The 19,642-nt window shown below is 55.2% G+C and overlaps 9 protein-coding genes across 9 annotated transcripts; 3 read left to right on the top strand and 6 right to left on the bottom strand.

Moving 5' to 3' along the window:
- Window positions 1-933: 933 nt before the first annotated feature.
- On the bottom strand, window positions 934-1,983 carry WHR41_03703 (uncharacterized protein; the record flags this gene model as incomplete). Its single annotated transcript, XM_069372309.1, has 2 exons — window positions 1,688-1,983; window positions 934-1,607 (listed from the first exon to the last, which is right to left on the bottom strand). Exons 1-2 carry the CDS (start codon window positions 1,845-1,847, stop codon window positions 934-936), a joined length of 834 nt encoding a protein of 277 aa, XP_069230786.1. The 5' UTR covers window positions 1,848-1,983.
- Window positions 1,984-2,171: 188 nt separating this feature from the next.
- On the top strand, window positions 2,172-5,023 carry WHR41_03704 (uncharacterized protein; the record flags this gene model as incomplete). Its single annotated transcript, XM_069372310.1, has 4 exons — window positions 2,172-2,651; window positions 2,705-3,598; window positions 3,652-3,759; window positions 3,899-5,023. Exons 2-4 carry the CDS (start codon window positions 3,425-3,427, stop codon window positions 5,021-5,023), a joined length of 1,407 nt encoding a protein of 468 aa, XP_069230787.1. The 5' UTR covers window positions 2,172-2,651; window positions 2,705-3,424.
- A 123-nt stretch (window positions 5,024-5,146) lies between these two features.
- On the bottom strand, window positions 5,147-7,678 carry WHR41_03705 (uncharacterized protein; the record flags this gene model as incomplete). Its single annotated transcript, XM_069372311.1, has 1 exon — window positions 5,147-7,678. One exon carries the CDS (start codon window positions 7,676-7,678, stop codon window positions 5,147-5,149), a length of 2,532 nt encoding a protein of 843 aa, XP_069230788.1.
- Window positions 7,679-8,484: 806 nt separating this feature from the next.
- WHR41_03706 (uncharacterized protein) lies at window positions 8,485-9,309 on the bottom strand. The gene is made up of 4 exons (XM_069372312.1): window positions 9,227-9,309; window positions 9,135-9,170; window positions 8,862-8,977; window positions 8,485-8,715 (listed from the first exon to the last, which is right to left on the bottom strand). The coding sequence occupies exons 1-4, from the start codon at window positions 9,261-9,263 to the stop codon at window positions 8,662-8,664; spliced, it is 243 nt and encodes an 80-aa protein (XP_069230789.1). The 5' UTR covers window positions 9,264-9,309; the 3' UTR covers window positions 8,485-8,661.
- A 140-nt stretch (window positions 9,310-9,449) lies between these two features.
- WHR41_03707 (uncharacterized protein) lies at window positions 9,450-10,813 on the top strand. The gene is made up of 3 exons (XM_069372313.1): window positions 9,450-9,610; window positions 9,815-10,197; window positions 10,257-10,813. The coding sequence occupies exons 1-3, from the start codon at window positions 9,567-9,569 to the stop codon at window positions 10,607-10,609; spliced, it is 780 nt and encodes a 259-aa protein (XP_069230790.1). The 5' UTR covers window positions 9,450-9,566; the 3' UTR covers window positions 10,610-10,813.
- Window positions 10,673-12,450, bottom strand: WHR41_03708 (uncharacterized protein). Its single transcript, XM_069372314.1, has 2 exons — window positions 11,171-12,450; window positions 10,673-11,108 (listed from the first exon to the last, which is right to left on the bottom strand). Exons 1-2 carry the CDS (start codon window positions 12,241-12,243, stop codon window positions 10,952-10,954), a joined length of 1,230 nt encoding a protein of 409 aa, XP_069230781.1. The 5' UTR covers window positions 12,244-12,450; the 3' UTR covers window positions 10,673-10,951.
- A 466-nt stretch (window positions 12,451-12,916) lies between these two features.
- Window positions 12,917-15,096, bottom strand: WHR41_03709 (uncharacterized protein; the record flags this gene model as incomplete). The annotated part of the gene is made up of 3 exons (XM_069372315.1): window positions 14,277-15,096; window positions 14,023-14,217; window positions 12,917-13,962 (listed from the first exon to the last, which is right to left on the bottom strand). Exons 1-3 carry the CDS (start codon window positions 15,037-15,039, stop codon window positions 12,917-12,919), a joined length of 2,004 nt encoding a protein of 667 aa, XP_069230782.1. The 5' UTR covers window positions 15,040-15,096.
- A 94-nt stretch (window positions 15,097-15,190) lies between these two features.
- On the bottom strand, window positions 15,191-16,493 carry WHR41_03710 (uncharacterized protein). Its single transcript, XM_069372316.1, has 3 exons — window positions 16,131-16,493; window positions 15,843-16,067; window positions 15,191-15,782 (listed from the first exon to the last, which is right to left on the bottom strand). Exons 1-3 carry the CDS (start codon window positions 16,229-16,231, stop codon window positions 15,446-15,448), a joined length of 663 nt encoding a protein of 220 aa, XP_069230917.1. The 5' UTR covers window positions 16,232-16,493; the 3' UTR covers window positions 15,191-15,445.
- A 719-nt stretch (window positions 16,494-17,212) lies between these two features.
- On the top strand, window positions 17,213-19,588 carry WHR41_03711 (uncharacterized protein; the record flags this gene model as incomplete). The annotated part of the gene is made up of 1 exon (XM_069372317.1): window positions 17,213-19,588. The coding sequence occupies one exon, from the start codon at window positions 17,213-17,215 to the stop codon at window positions 19,586-19,588; it is 2,376 nt and encodes a 791-aa protein (XP_069230916.1).
- Between the last annotated feature and the right edge of the window lie 54 nt (window positions 19,589-19,642).

Consider the following 19,642-nt stretch of genomic DNA (forward strand, 5'->3'; position numbering starts at 1 on the left):
GGGTCTAGTATGGGAGTGTGATATTGAGGTGTGGTGGGAGAAATAATCAGATCTGGAAAAACGAAATGGTTCTATCAAAGACTACACTGCCAAGCAAGGGCATCGAGGTACCTCACGGGCAGCAGCGAGAGATTAAGTGAGGTGCGGCGGCGGGCGGCGCCCGGAGAGCTCCCCGTGCTGCGTGTGGGGCGAGGCTGTGAGGGCCGCGGTGCGCTCGCCAGGGATGATGTCAAGCCTGCGCCGCATTGCGCGACTAAAGCCCGAGTTTGTGACTGATAATTATTTGATCAACAAATCTTCCCTCGCCCGACCGGCAGCAGTGACTAGTGCGCGCACACTGCCGACCGACTGCCGATAAGTCGCCATACCGTTGTCTGTTGCCCCACCGAGCATAGAACCAGCGGTCATGCGTACACCATGAAACGCGTAGACGTCTGCACGGCTATCTGTTACAGTAGAACAGCTGCGCCTCCCACCCGACTTATGCATCCAGTCGTCTGGAGGTGGAGCACTTTTCGCTTCCACCTCGGTAGACACTGCACCCCTCATGCTGGCGCCAGCAATCATACCTATCCTCCCTGCCGAACCACGTCAGGATCTCTGTCCACGTACACGTAAGAAAGTCTGCACGGCCGAGCGACGCGTGCGATGTGTCTCCTGTCCAAGGTTTGAGGTTGTCGATCTCTTCAGGCAGCAATTGCTGCGTGCGTGCCTGATTTTAATGACAATCGCTGCAGCTTTGTGCAATACTGACTCGGTAATCCGATGCATGGCTTTTGAAGGACTTTAGGTGCAGTCCATGTTGCGCTCCGACCCAGACGTCCAAGGGAGGATTTTGTCTTCGTGGGCACATCCCATTGCGATTTCGAAATGCTCTCAATGTCCTTTCCAGTCAAGCGTTATCGGCTGTGTCGATTCGATCCTCATTTCCCCTCATCTCAAATCGGGCTCCAGCATCCAGTCCGCAAGCCTAATATTGTTGCCCTCTTTCTTCTCCTTAGCCGGCCCAACTGCCGCCCTGAGCGGTAGCGCATTTGCACTCCTCGCACCAAGCGCCTCCCCTCTCTGCACACCCTGCGCCTCATCGCGCGCAAATATCTGCACGGCCCTTAAGTGCGTATCCTTTCCGTTCTGGTGATTCTCCAAAATCCGCACCTGCACCACAAACGCCCGCAATACCGGCCTCTTGCTCCAGTCGATCTCGCGCGGCTCTTGAAGATTCTCTTCGTCCTCGTCCTGCTCGATCGGCCCAACATTGCTGAAGTCGACGTCGATCCATCCCGTCGGCTGTTCGAAGCTCATCTCCGCGAATTCTTGCACGTCGTGCGCGCCCATGCCCGCCAGGAACTGGATCTTGGTCGGCGTGTAGGATTCGTCAGATTCGAAGTCTAGGAAGATCCGCATGTGCACGATGCTGACGAGCTTGAAGAAGTGGATGCTGAGGAGGTGGGGCTGGGGTCCGTCGGATTGCCAGAACTGCGAGAGGTCTGGGTTGCGGAGGGCTGCGACTCCGTTGCCTGGTTTAGCGGTGGTTACGGTCCAGGAGGCGAGAGAGGAGATTTCTTTGAGGCCGGGTGGAGGGAAGGGCGCGTCTTCTAGGGGTTCATCTGCGGTGGCATGTCAGGTACCCTTCGAATGGGCGGTGAATGTGTGAAACAGGCGGAGGCAGCGAGTGCTTGCAACGTACCATTGGCCTCGAACTCTTCCTCCAGCTCCCCGTCGTCTCCCTGCTCGTACTGCGTGGGAATGTCATCCTCGGCTGCCAAAGCCTCGCTCAAAGCTCCGGCGCTGACTTCGCTGTAGCGCTGGCTGCGCGAGGCAGCTTGCCGGCGGGTGGAGGTTGGCATGTTGCGGCCTCACTGGTGTTTCGCCAAGTTCGTAGTTCAGCCGGTGGACATGACCACCTCCCGCCTGGTCAGTGCGGAACTATTGGTCGCGCGGGCGGAGAACTGCAATCGTGCGCAAGACGCGGGAAACGTAGAAGGCGAGACGCAACGGCGATTGCGCTTCCCTTCCCTGACACTGGCACGGCTGGCTGGCTGGCTGAGGGCCCTCGGGCGTCTGTGCAGGCAGCTGGCGTCGCCGGCCCAACTCAAAACATCACCTGAAACGCGAACATGCGCCACCTGCTCCGCTCTATGTTAGTGACACGCGACTTTTTCTTATTTTCGACGCCCGATCCACACGCGGGATGGTCGCTTGAATTGTGCGTCTTGATGCAGCGCTGCTTGGTGCTGCGTCTTCGCTCGTCTCGTGGCCTCGGACTGCCGAATGCATGCACTCCATCAGTGTATGGCTGCATTAGGAGATCCTTCGCTACACAAGAGCCATCAAATCATTTCCTTGATCCATTTAGCCGCATCCTTCCGCAAATTGAGGGCGGCACGTCGGTATGATGTCTACGGCGGCAGGGCAGGGCAGGCCAGGATGCCTTGCATAAGTCGAGCACTTAGCCCAGACCTCAACGAGCTCAGGCCTACGGCTCCTTCCTGGCCTTGCTGTGACATCTTCCGCATCGTGAAAGGAGTCCCTGCTTCTCACGATCCTCGCGCCATCTCTCGATTAAACTAGCCTCCGTCACTGGTCAGTGGGGATTGCGCACTGTTATCGAGGGACAAACGCCACGCGGCTCAAGACGTCGCACCACGGAAGTAAGCAGCCGCTATTTGACAATCACTCCAACAAATTGATTAAAGATCTGCAGATTCCTTGCAGCCATCCTGCCGTGTCGCGCGGGCGACACAGTCTGGGCGCTTAGAGACTGGTTGAATGACAACGTCGTGAACATACGGCATGGTTCTGGGATCAATTGGTAACGAACTGCTGGTAGTACCGTGAACGACGGAGACGTTCCTCCGTCCCAGCAAATAGTTACGACCTGCTCTTCTTCACATGTGTCTTCACAGAACTCTAGCAGCGGCATTAGTACCTCTTCTATACCCGGCCCAGGTCAAGATCGACTCGGGAGCCCTAAAAGGTGGGCCCCGCCGCCACGCTACATGCCCTACATATGCGAATGATCGACATTGCCAATGCATCTCATCCGCACCATAGATGGTAGGTCAGTAGGGTTTCATGCAACGGAATAACATGGCGGTCGTCGTCGACCGCCGAGGCTGGCGCTGGCACGCCTGATCTCTTCATCAGTCGGTCCCAGGGAGTCGGTCGGAAAGACCTTTCTTCACGTCACGTCCGCTTGACTTCGTTCCTTGTGTTTGGGTGACTGCCTCCGACTCGTGACGGTCTGGGACCGTGGTTTGAACACTTTAGGCGAGACTGTTGACTCTGCGAGTTGACCTCCGCCACTGGAGCCTTTGTTGGCGTAACAGCACTCTCCCTCTTTATCTCTTTCGCTACTTGGCTGGTCACCAGCACCTCTGGTTTCCTGGATCGTCGACCCGGTTGTCGACACCTTCCCTTTGCGATGGCCGCACCGACGAGCGACGTCGAGGCGGCGCGCCAACGCGGAACCCACATCACCGCCGTCACAGTGGCTTTTCTTGCCATCGCTTGGATATCGGTACTTGCGCGGACATGGGTGCGGGCATTCATGATTCGAAATTACGGTTGGGATGATGCAGTCATGCTGCTGGCAGTGGTATTTTGCTCCCATCCCCGACGCTCGGTTTGATCTTCGTTAACGAGACACAGATGGCGTACACTCTCTATGCTGGCTTCAACCTACTACTTGTATCTTGGGGATTTGGGAATCCGGACTTGGCCTTGGATGACTACGCTTTTGTGTCGAAGGTCGCTTCAGTAAGTTCGCTTCTTTTTGCCTGCACTGATACTAATGTTGTGGCTGCTTGGACACCATCTTGAATAATACCAAGCCCAACTTTCAGTCGTACACCTCACTTGATGCCACGAGCATGAACCAATTGCTGACCGCACGAAGTACATCCTAGCCACCTTCTCCCTCTACGCCGCAACGATGGTTATTCTCAAGATCTCTCTTGGCATCTTCTATCTCCGCATTGCAGTCGCACGCTGGCAGAAAATCACAGTCTATGTCACTGTAGGCATCGCCGCGATATTCGGCACATATTACTTCTTCGCCGTCCTCTTCGAATGCGGCACGCCATCCACCTTCCTTTCCCGCGCCCTGCAAAATAAATGCAACAGCACTCCCGAGACCCGCTTCGCGATCAACATCACCGCCGGCATCATCAACGCCACTTCGGATTTCATCCTCGCGATCCTCCCCGTCACCCTCCTCCGCCGCGCCGCCATGCCTTTCCCAGCCAAAGTCTCCGCTCTCGCGATGATCCTCCTCGGCTGCACCGGCAGCGCCGTCTCCGTCGTCCGCCTCGTCTACATCCACGGCCTGACCTACTCCACCGACTTCTTCTCCGCCGGCGTCAACATCACCATCTGGTCGATCGTCGAAGCAGGCTTGTGCATCACCGCCGCTTCCCTCGCGACTCTGCGCCCGCTTTTCACATGTTTCACCGACGCGGCGCGCAGGACGATCGAGTCCAATCGCTCCGATTCCTTGACCAGCCTGTCCAATGCCAACCACTCCATCAGCAAACCTTTCCCGCTGAAAGAAGACGAGGAGAGCAAACATCAGCACTCCGACTCCGGCATCAGCATGCCTGCATCCCCACCTCCCCGCTCACCAGACTCGGCCAACTGGCCTCTCAAACCCCCCGCCATGACGAAAGTCGAGACCGAGCCCCGCGACCTCGACGACCTCGTCCCGCGCACGGGCGTCACGCGGAAAGCGAGCATCAGCCATGGCAAAGTGCAGTGGTTGGATCCGAGGGTCGAGACGCCGTCGCCGGGGCCGGGGCTCGTGCTGGGGGGTAAGTTGAGGAAGCAGGCGAGTGTTCATCTGCAGCGGAAGCCTTCTAAGCCGAAAAAAGGGAGTGGGATTGTAAGTGGCGCCGAGGGGTCTTCGCTGGGAACTACGTGGTTTGATGATGGTGGGGCTAGGATGGAGGAGGTTGGTGTTGGGGCCTGGAGGGTTGTTGATGGGAAGGGTGGTGATAAAGATAAAGAGAAGAGAACGGGAACATGATGTGCTGAGTTGATGTCTCTTTGTTCTGAAGTCATAGTATGGGGGAAGAAAGTCACGTCCTTCTGAACACGCATGCCGATGCTCAACCGATGCCGATGCTCAACGCATGTCGCAAGGTCGCTGCTATCCATCGTCCGCTTCCGCATCACCAACACGCACCTCCACAGTTCCCCAAAACCTGCCATTGCCACTCGCCGGTTGCCCGTCAAACTCCGCTTCCATCGCAACACCCACCGGCCCAACCATCATCCCGAAGGCTCGCAGAGCAGCACTCTCCCTGCCTTCCAACCAGGGCACGATTCGCCCAAGATACTCATCCCTACTGATCATCATGTGTGGCTTAAGCACCGAAGCTCTCGCGCGAAACCAATCCGCAAGTCCGAGACCATCTCGCTCCGGCTGCCGGACCATCCCGAACCCTTGATCGATGCGCGATTGGTCCCAGGGGTGTCTATGAGGCAACACAGCGTAGCCACAGGATTCATAGCGCACCGTTTGCTGATTGCTGAGAGATTGAATCACTGCTGGCCAGGAGCCTTCGCGGAACAGCTCCTGTCTGTCCGGATCGGAGTAGACGTATGCGTCTAAGCGCTCGGAGCGAGGGAATGGGTGGGCGGTGAGGGAGACCGAGTCGAGGATTAAGGTGCCAGTGACAGGGCGGGAGTGGGCAAGGGAGAGGAGGGCCGACGGAGTGAGATAGCAGTTGGTGAGCGTGAGAGTCTGCACGTGCGGGAACGAGAGGGGCGATATTAGGGATGCAAAGAGGTCGTCGAGAGAGGCGAGAGGGGCGGGCATGAGGTTTGCGTTGCGGGCGAAGATGCCTTGAGCGTGCTCACCACCATCCGTGAAGCCAAGTCTTAGTTGGCTGACACATTCATTGACCGCAATACGATGAAGGATGGCGTGGTAGATTGCGATGGCGCTCGAAGGTGGTTGCGGTGACGTTGCAGCGAGGCCGGCCCCATCCTTCCCGATTGTTCGCCAGTCCGGGCTGACGAGTAATGTCACGTCTGAGAGTTGCGGGAGAGCTTTCCAGAGTCCAGGACTGTCGAGCTTAGGTAGCAATCCGCTCGAGATTTTCGTTATGTTTAGCTTTTTGACCTGATGGAAAATTTGCGGATTGTCGCTCAAGGCGAGGATGTACGTGTCCAGGAATGCGTCCTGAGCCCAGTTAGTTTCGAGAATCCATTGATTCTGCAGATCCGTCAAATTGAAGGGTGACACAGGGACCTTGTCCTCTCGTGGGTCGCTCGTGGTGTAAAGTACACCGACGCATGGTACAGGAATCCGGGACCCTAGAGTGCTGCTGGCTTTGAGCTGAGGCCACACGCTAGTGTCGTCGTAATGAATACCCGCGATTGTAGGCAGGTCCTCGATCTGCAATGGACAAATGGCCAAAAGTTCATTTTCCATTGGAGATGCCGCACTCAAACTCCGGTGAGATTCCTCCAGGCACGACCAGAAGTCCTCCGCGTCTCTCGAGTGAGCACGCTGCTCAGATTCCTCCGTTTCGAAAAGACTTGAAGGTCGATTATGAATTATCCCATGATGCGAGCGGTCGGGGCCCAAAAGATAGCCAAGGCCGTTGTACATTGACAGGCCAACTTCTTTCACATTGTCGAGTGATGATAACGCTGCTGTCATCCGCGGTGTCTCATCGGCAGACTCTTCAAGATTTGCCAAGCGGTGGAATCGAGAGTAGCCTGGTGGCGGCCACTCATATACCCCGTGGTAGGCCTGAACTCTATTAAAGCTAGGCTTCGTGGGAGCTACCGTCAGGTCGGCTTCGTTAACGTCGAATCGGATACCAAATCTCCTCATGTGAGGCCCGAAGCTCTTGAACACCCGCAGGCCATGATTCGGTTGACCCGTTGTTCGATGATTTATGAGCTCACTGGGCGGGAGCTTGTGATCCATACGAAGGCCGCCCATGCGTGCTGACATGTCCTCTTCGACCATATCATAGAGCTCCGAGGTGAACGGTACAACGACCTCCTTGAACAATGTGTTCGAAATCTTCTTATCGAATTCACTGCATGCCAGTCTCATATTTCTGATGTCGCGGCAGGTCAAATAGTCGGTGATCATGCCAAACAGCTCAACAGGGACTGTGTCCATTGGCCAGGAGACGGGTACCGATGTATGCGGGTTATTGCTTTCTTGATTGATGGGGTCGATTGGTGACGATTGTTGCTGGGTCGATGGTTTAGTAGAAACATTTCTATGCGATCTCGCCGCCGCAACATGTGTTTTCGTCTTCGGAAGCACATCAATCGCGTCAACCGGAGAGGCGCAATTATGTCCGGCCTTTGCGAGGGGGAGATATCTGACTTCCACTGTAGGTGCAACTGATCCAACAACCTTCGCCTCGAATAGGGTGACAGAGTGCAGCGGTACATCGTCGGACCCGGTGTGCATCAGAGCTCTCAGGTCGCGAAGGGTGTTCAGATGGATTGGACGTGCGTTCCGGCCATGTGGCACGAAAGCCGCCGCACGAGGGTTGAGAGTCGCATTGGGCTCGAGCGCTCTGTTAGAGAGCCTTCGCGGAGCTCGATCCGTTCCATTCGTGGGATTGACTGTGAGACCTTCATTGTTTGTGGCAAGATTGGCTTCCGTCGTTGGCAGGAAAGACAATGGGTTGTACCCTTCCGCCATGGTGCAGATTGCCGAAAACGGGGTACGGTGCACAGCTCAAGAAAGTGCTGAGACGTAATGATGTGTTTCTCTGCTGAACCTTAGTGAACGGTCGGCTTGATAGTGGCTTCTCAAGCTCGCCGTATGCAGAGACGTAATGATGTGTTTCTCTGCTGAATCTTAGTGAACGGTCGGCTTGATAGTGGCCTCTCAAGCTCGCCGTATGCAACGTGATAATCCCAAGTAGAAGTGGTTGCGTGCGGGCGCTTTTTGTCGGCGTCACTACTCCGCGGCGCAGATCGCGAGAGCAGTGACTCTTGCAGGTTAGGGAAGTATCGCAAGATCAAGGAGTGAGATGCTTTTGCAATGCAATGCAATGATCGATTTGCAGAAGGGGGATGACAGCCTGTGGCTTTGGCTTGCGATCAATTGTGGAGCTGACGCCGACTGGTGAGGGAAGGAAGGAGCCTTGGAGTGTCAGCGGGCGCCAAGCGGCGGTCAAGAACGAGCATCGATGGTGACTGAAGTGTCGCAGGCCCCCGTCGCAGCACCTGCTTCCACCAAGCACCTGCACGCATGTGACAGCGAGTGAATCTCCTGAGAGCCATTTACTGCCAGTCACAAGTCGCGCGCGGAGACCGTGCCGAGGCGTGAGCCCCGGCTTGTGATTGAGTTGCGGCATCGCGGCCTCGCACCTCGCAAGGCTGAAGAGTTTCGCAACAATGTACCCTACTTTCAGAACACGTTTGCTGCCAGGTAAACAGCGTCTTGACAGTCTGTAGCACCCAAAAGTACTAGCCGCGAACTGGATCCTTCAAGGTTGTCGGCTGGGTCAATTCAGCTGGACACGAGTCACGTGATGCCAGATTTGCTGCTCATTCAAAAGGTATGTACACGGGCATGCAGCGCTGCACTTGCAGTTGCAATTTGCCATGATCAAAGCAGTTCGCCCCTCAACGCCGTAATCTCACTTCTACCGAGCCATCAATCCGATGCGATAGTGCTTAAAACTCCGCGATGGTGTCGCCACGCAGCTTGCCGCGGAGGTTCCACTTGCCCTGCAATGTCGTCTTAGCATACGGTCTTTTTTACACAGCAGTATTTTCTCGCAGCTGGGAAGAGTCCACATCGCACCAGTCGCGCTCTTGTATGCTGAGCGCACTGGCTTCTCCGGGCCCTGGGACCATAAAACGGGAGCTCATACCTCAGTCTTGTAGGCCATGTAGAGGAAGGCCGAAGGAACGGCGATCACGTAGGCGAAGGAGATCCAAGCAGTGCGCGGCGTCCAGCGGAAGTACTCGTGCCTCTTGACGTACATGTCTGGCGAGGGTCATCAGCGCAAATTCCACCACTCCAAGCCGCTCGTCGCGTCCAATGTCCCATAGCTCTTGCGCAACTCGTCCGACAACTCTGCCGCTTTCGAACAAGAGGTCGCTTCATCCATTGGTATTCTCGGATCCGGGTTGGGGGAACGTACTCGCATAGCGAACAAGCGCCGGGTCAAGGTTGACGGCTGCAGGCATTGTCAGCTTCCAGGCGAGCGCGCGCATATGTCCCAGGCCTCCGTACCGTTGCCACCGGCCATCTTTGCGAGCGTAGGCCTCATATCTGCGGTGTGTGAAGTGTATTTGGTGCTTTCTCAAGGCCTGCCTCGCGACATAGCTGTTGACGTCGCGCAGGGAGCGGCGGTCTCGAGCGGGAGTGGCCGAGGGAAGGTCGGCCGGTGCCTCGGTGCCCGCCGGACGTTTGGACGAAGAGGGACAATCCATTGCGCAGCCAGCTCCGGAAGACTGGGAACCCGAGGAGCCTTGCGGCCGTAGTGACATCGTCTTCAGTTGATAAGCGTGCCGTCGCGTTCTGTGGTCCGCAATCTTAGAATCCGTAGTATCACATCGACATTCCCTGCAAAATGGCGGAAACACAAGAGCAGAAGCCGAAGGTCACCCTCCACTGGTCAGTTCTCCATGCTTGATTTAGAGACATTGTCTCCTATGTGTGCGCAGACAAGATGGAGAGACGGCGCCACGATTGCAGTGTTCACTACTGCATTCGATGGACCTCCCTCAGAAATAAGGCGCCAACCGCCCAGTCTCCAGAAACACACCAGATCCCCACTTATCAGAACACACCAATAATCTAACATCTCGTCGACGGTAGGCTTGAAAAGTCTCGCTCCCAGCGTGTCGTCTGGCTGCTTGAAGAATGCTCCAAGAGCGTAGACTACGACATCACAGTCTACAAGCGCCAGTCCAACAAGCTCGCTCCGCCTGAGCTCAAAGCCGTGCACCCTCTGGGCAAATCGCCCGCTATCACCGTCACGGCCCCGACCCTTGACAAGCCGCTCGCCATCGCCGAGAGTGCTGTCATCTTCGAGTATCTGTGTGACCACTTCGCCCAGCACCTCGTTCCCAAGCGCTACCGGGATGGTCTCGAAGGCAAGGTCGGCGGCGAGACGGAGCAGTGGCTGCGGTACAGGTTTTACATGCACTATGCCGAGGGCAGCTTGATGTCTTTGCTCATGATTGCCATGTTCATGGACAGTACGTGACGAGTTCCCGTGACCACTTCAGACGAGTCGAAGGCTGACCATTCTTGAAAGACATCCGCAACTCCCCCGTCCCCTTCTTCATCAAGCCCGTCACCCGCGGCATCGCCGACAAAGTCGATAGCCTCTACCTGCTCGACAACTACGCCACGCACTTTTCTTTCCTGGAGTCGCAGCTTGCTTCTTCGCCTGACAATGGCGAGTTCCTCTGCGGTGCCGAGTTGACTGCTGCCGACATTCTGATGTCGTTCCCCCTCATTGCCGCTGGCTCGCGCGTCGACGCAGGCAAGTACCCTAAGCTTAAGGCTTTTATCGGGAGACTGGAGAAGCATCCGGGTTACGTGGACAGCGTGAAGAAGATTGAGGAGGTTAGCGGCATGCCATTTGAGTTCAGACCCACGCCGTAGAGAAGGGCGGAAATTGCTTCATTCGGTTTACAAGGGGTTGGTGAGTACCATTTGGTTGGGTAATTCGGGAACAAGTCAGCACAGCGTTTCCCGCTGGCTTGGATTGAAGAATATACTTCGTATCATGCTCTCTCATATCATTACATTATAATAGTTTGCCATGGTAGTGGAGAATGCCATAACCTCCAGAATATCCAAAACCAAGGTCTGAACACATAGCCATATCTGTACGGTTACCCGCGGAAGTCGTGTGTACACAAAACACCATCCCAATGAACGCCAAGCCATGTCGCATCTAAAAATGCTTCACAGTATTTTCCTTGAATCGCGATTGCGACACATCTAGGTCGTCTTGAGAACCTTCGGCTGCGGCGGGGGCGGCAGCTCGGTGCCGAAGACACGGTCCCAGAAGCGGCTGGTGACACCAAAGCCGTTCTCGTAATCCGCAAAGTGGTGCTGGAGGTGGTACTTCTTGAGCTCGCGGTAGTAAGCGGGGAGGCTAAAATGAAAAGTCAGTCAAATAATTCAGATTGACACTGCGCAGGAACAAGGTGTACATACCTCTTGTGGTGCAGGAAGTAGTGGGTGCAGTCGTAGCAGATGTAGCCGAAGATGCCACCGCAGTAGACCGCCACTGCGGCGTACCAGTTGTAGAAGAAGACGGTGTGCGCGAGCTTCCAGAAGGGCGTCGCAAGCACGAGGAACAGCGTCGGGGGCATGACGAGGCGCAGGCGGTCCATGGGAAGGTAGTGGTGAATGCCGTGAAGGAGGAAGTGAAGAGTTAGCGCGGCGCGGTTGTCGGGCAGGTAGTGGTCGACGTGGAACAGACACCTGTGCATGCCGTACTCGACGATGGTCCAGATGCAGAGGCCGACGATCCAATACGCGGCTGTGACCAGCGGATTGCCGAAATGCTGCGCCGCGAGGTACGTGCCGTAGACGACGGGTGGGAGCCAGAAAGCGGGCACGACGTACCAGGGAGTCTTAGAGAGCGGCTCGAGAAAGTTGCCGAACAGAGGCGCACTCTCACCACCCTTGTAGTGTCGCGGACGGTGGACCTGCTGCAAGTAAAACTCCTTGCTGAAGCCGCCATTCCAGACCTGCATTAAGAGAGGCCTGTCGAGGTCGAGGAACTTGTGCTTCTTGTAATCCGCCTTCGTGTCCGTCTCCTTGCTCAAATCCTCCTCGTTGCTCATGCCTGTGCTCTCATACACAGGCCTCCCCTCCTCGTCCTGCCCAACCTCGACCTTTGCCCTCGCCTTAACGTCGCTGTCTTTGCCCAGGCGCTCGAGCTCCTTCAAGCCCTTCTGGTTCGGCTCCATGGGGACGATGGAGAACGGATCTGTGCTCTCCTTGACGCCATCCATCACCTCCTCGGTGGCTACAAAGCCGATTAAATGGTCGTCCAGGATCTCCCATGCGCTCTCGCTGTGCGCGTGCGACACCTCGTCTTCCATGATCTCCTTAACATCCTTGCCAGCATACTCGAGGACGAGGTCCGCGCCGCCAGGGTGGTCGTCCAGAAAGGGTGTGATGTCGTAGACCTTCGTGCCAACAGTCACGTAGCAGGACTTAGCGGTGTTGTGCGAGGCCACCTCAGCCGTGGGAAGGGTTGGGAGGGTTCTGCCTGGCATTGTCGCGTACAAGGAGGGGCTGCGGGCGGTACTAGTTGCGGGATGATGCGAATCGATCAGGCGACTGACTAGTCCGCGGAGAGTGTTAGGCAGTACAACACAGGATGGCGAGCGACAGGGAGCGTGCAGAGCGCAAAAAAGGAGTGAAGGTGCGAGTGGAAGAGCAGGCAACGTCCAATCTCGGCGTTCAGCGGATCAGTTTTGGGTGGCGAGACTTTCTGGCGGATCATCAAACATCAAACCACGCCGGCGCGCCCCTTCTTTCTCAGGGTTCTCGGAGCCGCCCGCCACCACTTGGCGATCGATCTGCTCCGCTCATGTCCGTAGGTCCGTCTTTTTCATCTCCACCGCAACCTGTACTGTAGACAGACATCGTAGAATTCATTCATTAACCGCCAAGCTTCACAACCTGAAGGTTTGTGCCGTCGTACATCCAATGGCTTTCACAGCCAGAGTCTATTTATATAAGCCATCGAGGAAAGTGGCGTAAGCCTGACTAAGGCAAAGAGGCCTCTTCGCGCCTACAACAGTATCTCGAAATTTTATTGAGAGCACGATAATACTATCACCTCTGGATCTCTGAAAATGATCTTCAGTCGGCCATTAGTTGCCACAAATGTTCACCTAGATGATGAATCACCGCGGACATCCTGGAGTTCCAGTTCTATGTGTTCTACAAAAATCCACTTTCATCATTCTTCGCCTTTTCGCACGTGAAAGCTTCGATCTTGACAGCCTGGAGATACAGCTCAGTTGTAGCTTCGCCATTGCCGCCCGTGGTTCCCGTTCTCAGCCTCCACTGACTTCTTTTCAGGGTCCACTCTCGATCAGGCCCCAGACAGCCCATAGCGACGTCCTTCTTCCTCAGACTGTCGCAGATATCTTCGACTCCTTGAAAAAGCCCAGTGGTGCTTCTTGATCCATCAATCACTACGCTAGCCTCAGGAATCACAGACACCGGCAATTGGTTGTTCCTGTCCAACCAAAGCACGTCGTTGTCGAGGGATAAGTCCAGTCTGCTCCTGATCGCATCGATCAATTCTGTAATCCTCGCCAGCGTCCGTCCGAAGAATTGGATCTTTCCTTTCGTCCCGTCATGACCTGGTATTCGCGACGCTGGCCGTAACACCGCACCGTCTTCCTCGCGAATTTCCAAAACCAACACATGGGCCTCCTCGTCCACGTATGGCCGTGAGTAGTACACCTGCCCAAGCGCCCCCGATTCGCCGTCAGATATGACGTCCCCGGGATTGTCGATTTCGTCCCCGACGAACGAAACGCCGGACTGCCGAACGTCTTCCAGCCGTAAGCGTATCTCCGACCTTTGCCTGATAGCGTCGTAGCTGATTCGATGCGGGATCAAAGTCTGCTCAAGCCCTTTCAGGTGGTAGTATCTAGCGTCTCGTAGCAGGGCTGCCCGATGCTCGTCGTTCCTCACCTCTAGCGTATATCCTTTGAGCGCATGCAGCAGGTCGGCGAAGATTTCAGCAGAGCGATTAGGCACGCTAGGTGGGAGAATGGAAGGCGGACGGAGTAGAGAGCGCTGAGTCAGACCGGGAAAGACATCTGAAGGACTCGTGAAGAAGATCTGAAACCCTAGTGTGAAGTAGTTCGGCGAGTTCCCAGGACCAGAAAAGAGGTCTCGGGGAATTTGGAAGGGTGTTGAGCCGATTGTTATGTAGATTGGGGAAGAGAAGAGTTGGGATGTCAGGCGGGGGACTAGAGCGGAAATTAGCCCATACTTCGCCTTAGGAAGTGCACGCGCAAAGTGTGCCTTACGACTGAAAAATTGCGCGTCCGCGAAGAGCTTGACGAAGTGAGCTCCGTCTCGCGGCTCGATGTGGTAGCCCTGGAGGTGCAGGGAGATGTCTTCGAACGTCGAAGGGTCGCGATCGATGTATAACGTCCGCACACTATCGGCATTCTCGTCTTGCTTGAGTTGCTTCTCGAAGAATTGCGAAAAGTAGGACGGTGCTATAGACGTCTTAGCTGCGTTTCTGTAAGGTGGTGGCTGAAAAGGCCTGTGAGTATACCATCTGACGATATCGACGCCCCCGACAACCTGAAAAGCTTGTCGCCGATCTGTATTGGAAACACTTTGCGTGCGGGAAGTGGCAATGGCGAAGACGACTCGAATGGTAACGCTCGACCGTCAATTGAGTTGCGCTGTGTCTTGTCTTCGGCAGCGCCAGGTCGGGACGAAAGCAAATCTTCGCCCATGTCAAGACTTGGCCGCTTTTTCCTAGTCGGGCTCGCGTCTCCTAGATCAGTTGAGGCTCTGCGCTTCAAATTACTAGCTAGCACAGATGCTAGGGGTGTAGGCACCAAGCCAGCGGTGCCCACGCGATCCGGGATGCTGAACTCTGTCAATTTACTCTGTTTGCTTGTTTCATCCAGCAGCTCGCCCTGAAGCTCGTATTGATCAGAGAACCCAGCAACGTTCGCTGAAAGACCTGGAGCCTCCCAATCCCACACAACAGCGTCGCTTGGGACTCTGCCACCAGCGTGCAGGCTTGAGTTGAAGCTCGAGCTATCTCGCGACAACGAGCGGTTGTTGCTGCTTCCGTGCAACGATGTTCTCCTCGTCCTTTCAGACCGCCGATGGAATTCGACTTTCTGTTTGATGGGCTCGGGGGACTCAATCTGTGCTGCCCCGAGCCGGTCTTTAACGGCTGCTTCTACATCTCCATCGCCCTGTCCGGCGCCACTCTCAGACTCCCGCATGACAGATGGGTGGTTCGGATTTCTTAGCATGCGTAAGCCGGTGCAAGACCGTGTGAAGTGCTTCCATAGCATAGAATAGGCGTTGCTGACGGCGTAGTGGGCTGAAGAGATGTGATTATTGATAATTCGCTAAAAGCGGTTAGCTGCTGGCTAGAACTGGGGCATTTGCTGACCTGACTGATTGTACGAATGCAGTGCCACCCGCAGATCACTCTGATTGGGCTGTTATTGTGAGATAAATGACGGATGAGTCTGCTAAATTGCAATGAAAACTAATTAGTGAGCGATGTCGAACATGGCTACGAAGTCTTTCAATGTGATAAAGAACTGTTTGAATGATCACTGGAAGCGCAAGCATTTGATGGATTCATACATGGTCATGTATTTGCCGCATTAATAGCGTATCGTTGTACGCACGACGGCTTATCGCAATGCATTGCGGCCATCGAGTGAGTTAGAAGGCTTGTGTTCTCACACATCAACTCTGAGGCTCAACAGGGGTGACCTTTTTCACCACTCTGGCAGGCATGCCCATTGCGACGCTCCAAGCGGGAATGTCCTTGGTGACGACAGCACCGGCAGCAATGGTGCAACCCTGCCCGATCGTCACCCCGGGCAGAATGACTACATGGCCACCAATCCAGCAGTCATCGCCGATGACGACCGGCTTTGCGTACTCGATGTTTTCGCGTCGGCTTTGGACTTCAGTCTCGTGTGTGGCTGCCATGATCGACACGTTCGGACCAAACATTACTGTCTTGCCGATCTTTACAATACCACAGTCGAGGATCGTCAGGTTGAAGTTTGCGTAGAATCTGCCGCAGACTCTTGGTCAGTGATATTCTGCGCTATAACAAAATCATTCGTGCCCTCACCTGTCTCCGACGCTGACGTTGCAGCCGTAGTCTACCCGGAACGGCGGCTCCACGAACACATCTTCTCCCACGTGGCCCAATATTTCCTGCAGCTTTTTATGGCGGTCGGCCGCGACGGTCTCGAATGTTGCCTGGGGGTCTTCCGGAAAGACGGTGTTGTACTCGTGGCACCAGCGGCGGGCCTTGAAACGAACGCTTGAGAGCTCGGGAACGAAGGAGTCATAGCTGTGAACGCCAACGAGTCAGCGCTGCGGCGATTCTGACAGCTATTCTTTGCTTGGTACCTACAGCATGCCCGAGATCATTCTCTCGTATTGCTCGCCGGTCGGGGTGTGGTTGAGCGTACGGGCCAAAGCCAGCTGCTCGGGGTCCTTTTGCTGGGCCGCCATGTTCTCCAAATCGACGTCCTTCTCTTCTCTTACGATTGCTGTTTGACCTTCCTTGTAACCCGGACGAATTCGTCCTAAATGTGAAGGACACTCCGAAGTGTGGTGTGCAAGTGTTCAGCCCGGACGCTCTGGTCAACGAGGATGTGATCTCTGGGTTAGTCTAGTCTGGGGCAGGAGGAGGGAGGTGGACGAGAAGAATGCGCGAAAGAAATTGTGTGTACTCTTTACCTCTTATAAGAGCAGTCAACGTGGCCGCAAGGTAGGAGTTGAACTCGAATGGGAAGTGTATGCGCCTGGTGGTGTAGACACGACTTGGCGATCGGTGTTTGGCTTTCGGGCTTTGTCTCTTCTTGGAGAAGCCGCGATGTGCCTGAGGTCGCAACTCTCTTCTTGTTGCATTTGGCGGGAAGTGTTCCTTTTGGAATCACCATGCTTTGCTCAAAGTCATACTATTGCTTCAAGTCGCAGCTGGAGTCACTCGAAGACAAATATACTTGCCGGCCACTGTGTGACATGGCAATTCCAACAGCACCGGCTTCCACTTCACCAGGCTGCATGGTGCTCGTGCTCCCGTCGTCGGCTTTGGTGTACATCTTCGATCAGACGAGCGGGTCACTACGTGACGGATACTCACCTCAAATGGATGGGTAGGACAGTTGTATTGGAATTGTTGTACGCCTGACACCGACTCCTCGGACGGCGTGCATTTGATCCCCTGATACGACATGTCGTACAAATCAGGATCCTCCCCGCCGAGGGCAAGCCAAGAACGACTTCTCCATCTATAACATTGGCGCTCTAGCTTCAATGGGAAGGTTACATCTTCCGTACAAGGCAATGAACGTGCAAGAAGCGCTTTCTGGCGATAACAGAGAAAGCACAAGAGCTCGCTTCGCCCTTGCTTTGTGATATATAAACACTGGGTGCGCCCCGACAGTCCTGTGAGTTCGGCGAGCTCAGAGAGCCCCTCTCCTCGTGAACATGACCGCCATTTCGCTAGCCTGTGCGGCTTCATTATTGATTGGGAGCTCAACCGCCATTGATCCTCCTCGCAGACCAGTAGCACCCACTGGCGCTGGCAATGAGTCTCTCACCTTCAACAACACCGTCGTGAGCCCTCAGTTCCGGGCGTCCACGCTCTCAGTCGATTGGCTGCCCGACGAAGAAGATGGTCTGGTGGTCTATCAAGCAGACGATGGAGCTCTGATCTTCGAGAACTACGCAACGGGCGAGAATGACACTTTCGTGGCCGCCGACCTCATCCCCGAAGATGTATACGAGTACTGGATTCGGTCTGATCAGGAGAAGGTTCTGTTCTCCACGAACTACACTCAAAATTACAGACACTCATACTGGTCAAACTATATCGTCTTGGATGTCGCATCTGGCGAGCAGACACCACTCGTCGACGATCAGAACGGCGACATTCAATACGCGCAGTTTGCGCCCACGGGCGACCTCATCGCCTTCGTGAGGGCCAACAACCTCTACATAAAAGACGTAGCGACTGGCGAGATCTCTCAAATCACTAACGATGGTGGCGAAGACATGTTCCACGGTGTTCCGGACTGGGTTTATGAAGAGGAAATCTTCGGTGATCGCTACACACTGTGGTTCTCACCCGACGCGCGTTTCTTGAGCTTCCTTAGCTTCAATGAGACTGGCGTTGGCACTTTCACTGTGCAGTATTTCATGAACGACTCCGACATTGCGCCCGAGTACAGCCAGAATCTGGACATCCGATACCCGAAGGTGGGCACCACGAACCCAACCGTGTCACTCACTCTGCTGGACTTGGAGTCTATGGATCTCTCTCCCGTATCTGCTGACGCCTTTCCCCCCGAGGAATTGATCATTGGCGAGGTGGCCTGGGTCACCGATACGCACGAAAGTCTAATCTACCGTGCCTATAACCGCGTGCAGACTCAGGAGAAGCTTGTGACTGTGTCTGTGCCATCTGCTTCGACTACTGTACACCGTGAGCGTGACGGCAGTGACGGCTGGCTGGAGAACCTTCTTAACATTCAGTACGTCGGTCAAGTGCGTGGTAACAGCACGTATTCTGGCTCGAACACCACTTACTATCTCGACCTATCCGATGCTTCTGGCTGGGCTCACATTTACCTCTTCCCCGTCAACGGTCCCGCTTCCAACAACATCACGCTTACCAGCGGTGAGTGGGAAGTACGTTCAATTCTTTCTATCGATACCCAGCGCCAACTGGTCTACTACACCTCCACTGAGCGCCACAGCACCGAAAGCCATCTTTACAGCGTATCTTTTGCCACGCTCGCGAAGAAGGCATTGGTCGATGATTCCGAAGCAGGCTGGTGGTCAGCATCTTTCTCCTCCAACAATGGCTACTATCTGCTGAATTACGGCGGTCCGGATGTCCCATACCAGGAGCTTTATGCTGTCAACAGCAGTACTCCTATCTCCACCGTCACCTCCAACCAGGCGCTTGTGGACAGGATCCAGAACTACAACCTTCCAAACACAACATGGACACAGATCGGCCCGGTCCCAGACACCGAATACATGCTGAACGTCAAAGTCACCTATCCCCCGAACTTTGATCCCTCCAAAAAATACCCCGTAATCTTCACACCTTATGGTGGACCGAACTCACAGCGCGTGACTAAAGCCTACACAACTCCCAACTGGAACATCTATGTGGCCGCCGAGCCGGAGCTTCAATACATACTGTACACGATCGACAACCGCGGCGGCGCTTACCAAGGCCGCGAGTTCCGCGCCACCGTCACCGAACAGCTCGGCATTCTGGAAGCCAAAGATCAGATCTGGGCCGCCGACTACCTCATCTCTCAGCATGACTACATTGACGCCGATCACGTCGCCCTTTGGGGCTGGTCTTTCGGCGGGTTTCTCACCGCTAAAGTTCTTGAAACCCAAGGCTCCGACGCCGGACCTTTCACGCTTGGCCTTATCACCGCCCCGGTCACTGACTGGCGCTTCTACGACTCCATGTATACCGAGCGCTACATGCGTACGCCCGCCACCAACGCCGAGGGGTACGAAGCAACCGCCATCCGCGATACGACCGGCTTCAAGACCGTCTCCGGTGGCTTCTCGATCCAGCACGGCCTCGGCGATGACAATGTGCACTACCAGCACACCGCGGCACTGGTCGATCTTCTTGTGGGTGATGGTGTTACGCCAGAGAAGATGGACTGGAGGGTTTACACGGATTCGGACCATAGTATTGCATACAATGGAGCCAACGTCCATTTGTATAAGTACTTGAGTAAGAAGCTTTATGATGAGAAGAACAGGGAGGCGGGGCTTGTGGAGCAGCACGGATGGAGTAAGAGGGGCTTGGTTGATTTCAAAGTGTGAGAAATTTTAAGTCACCGTCTAGGGCTCCCTGTCTGCGCCCCAAAAATTGACATC

This window comes from Cladosporium halotolerans (genome assembly GCF_011745625.1).
Source record: "Cladosporium halotolerans strain TM138-S3 chromosome Unknown Sca9, whole genome shotgun sequence".
Lineage (NCBI taxonomy): Eukaryota > Fungi > Ascomycota > Dothideomycetes > Cladosporiales > Cladosporiaceae > Cladosporium > Cladosporium halotolerans.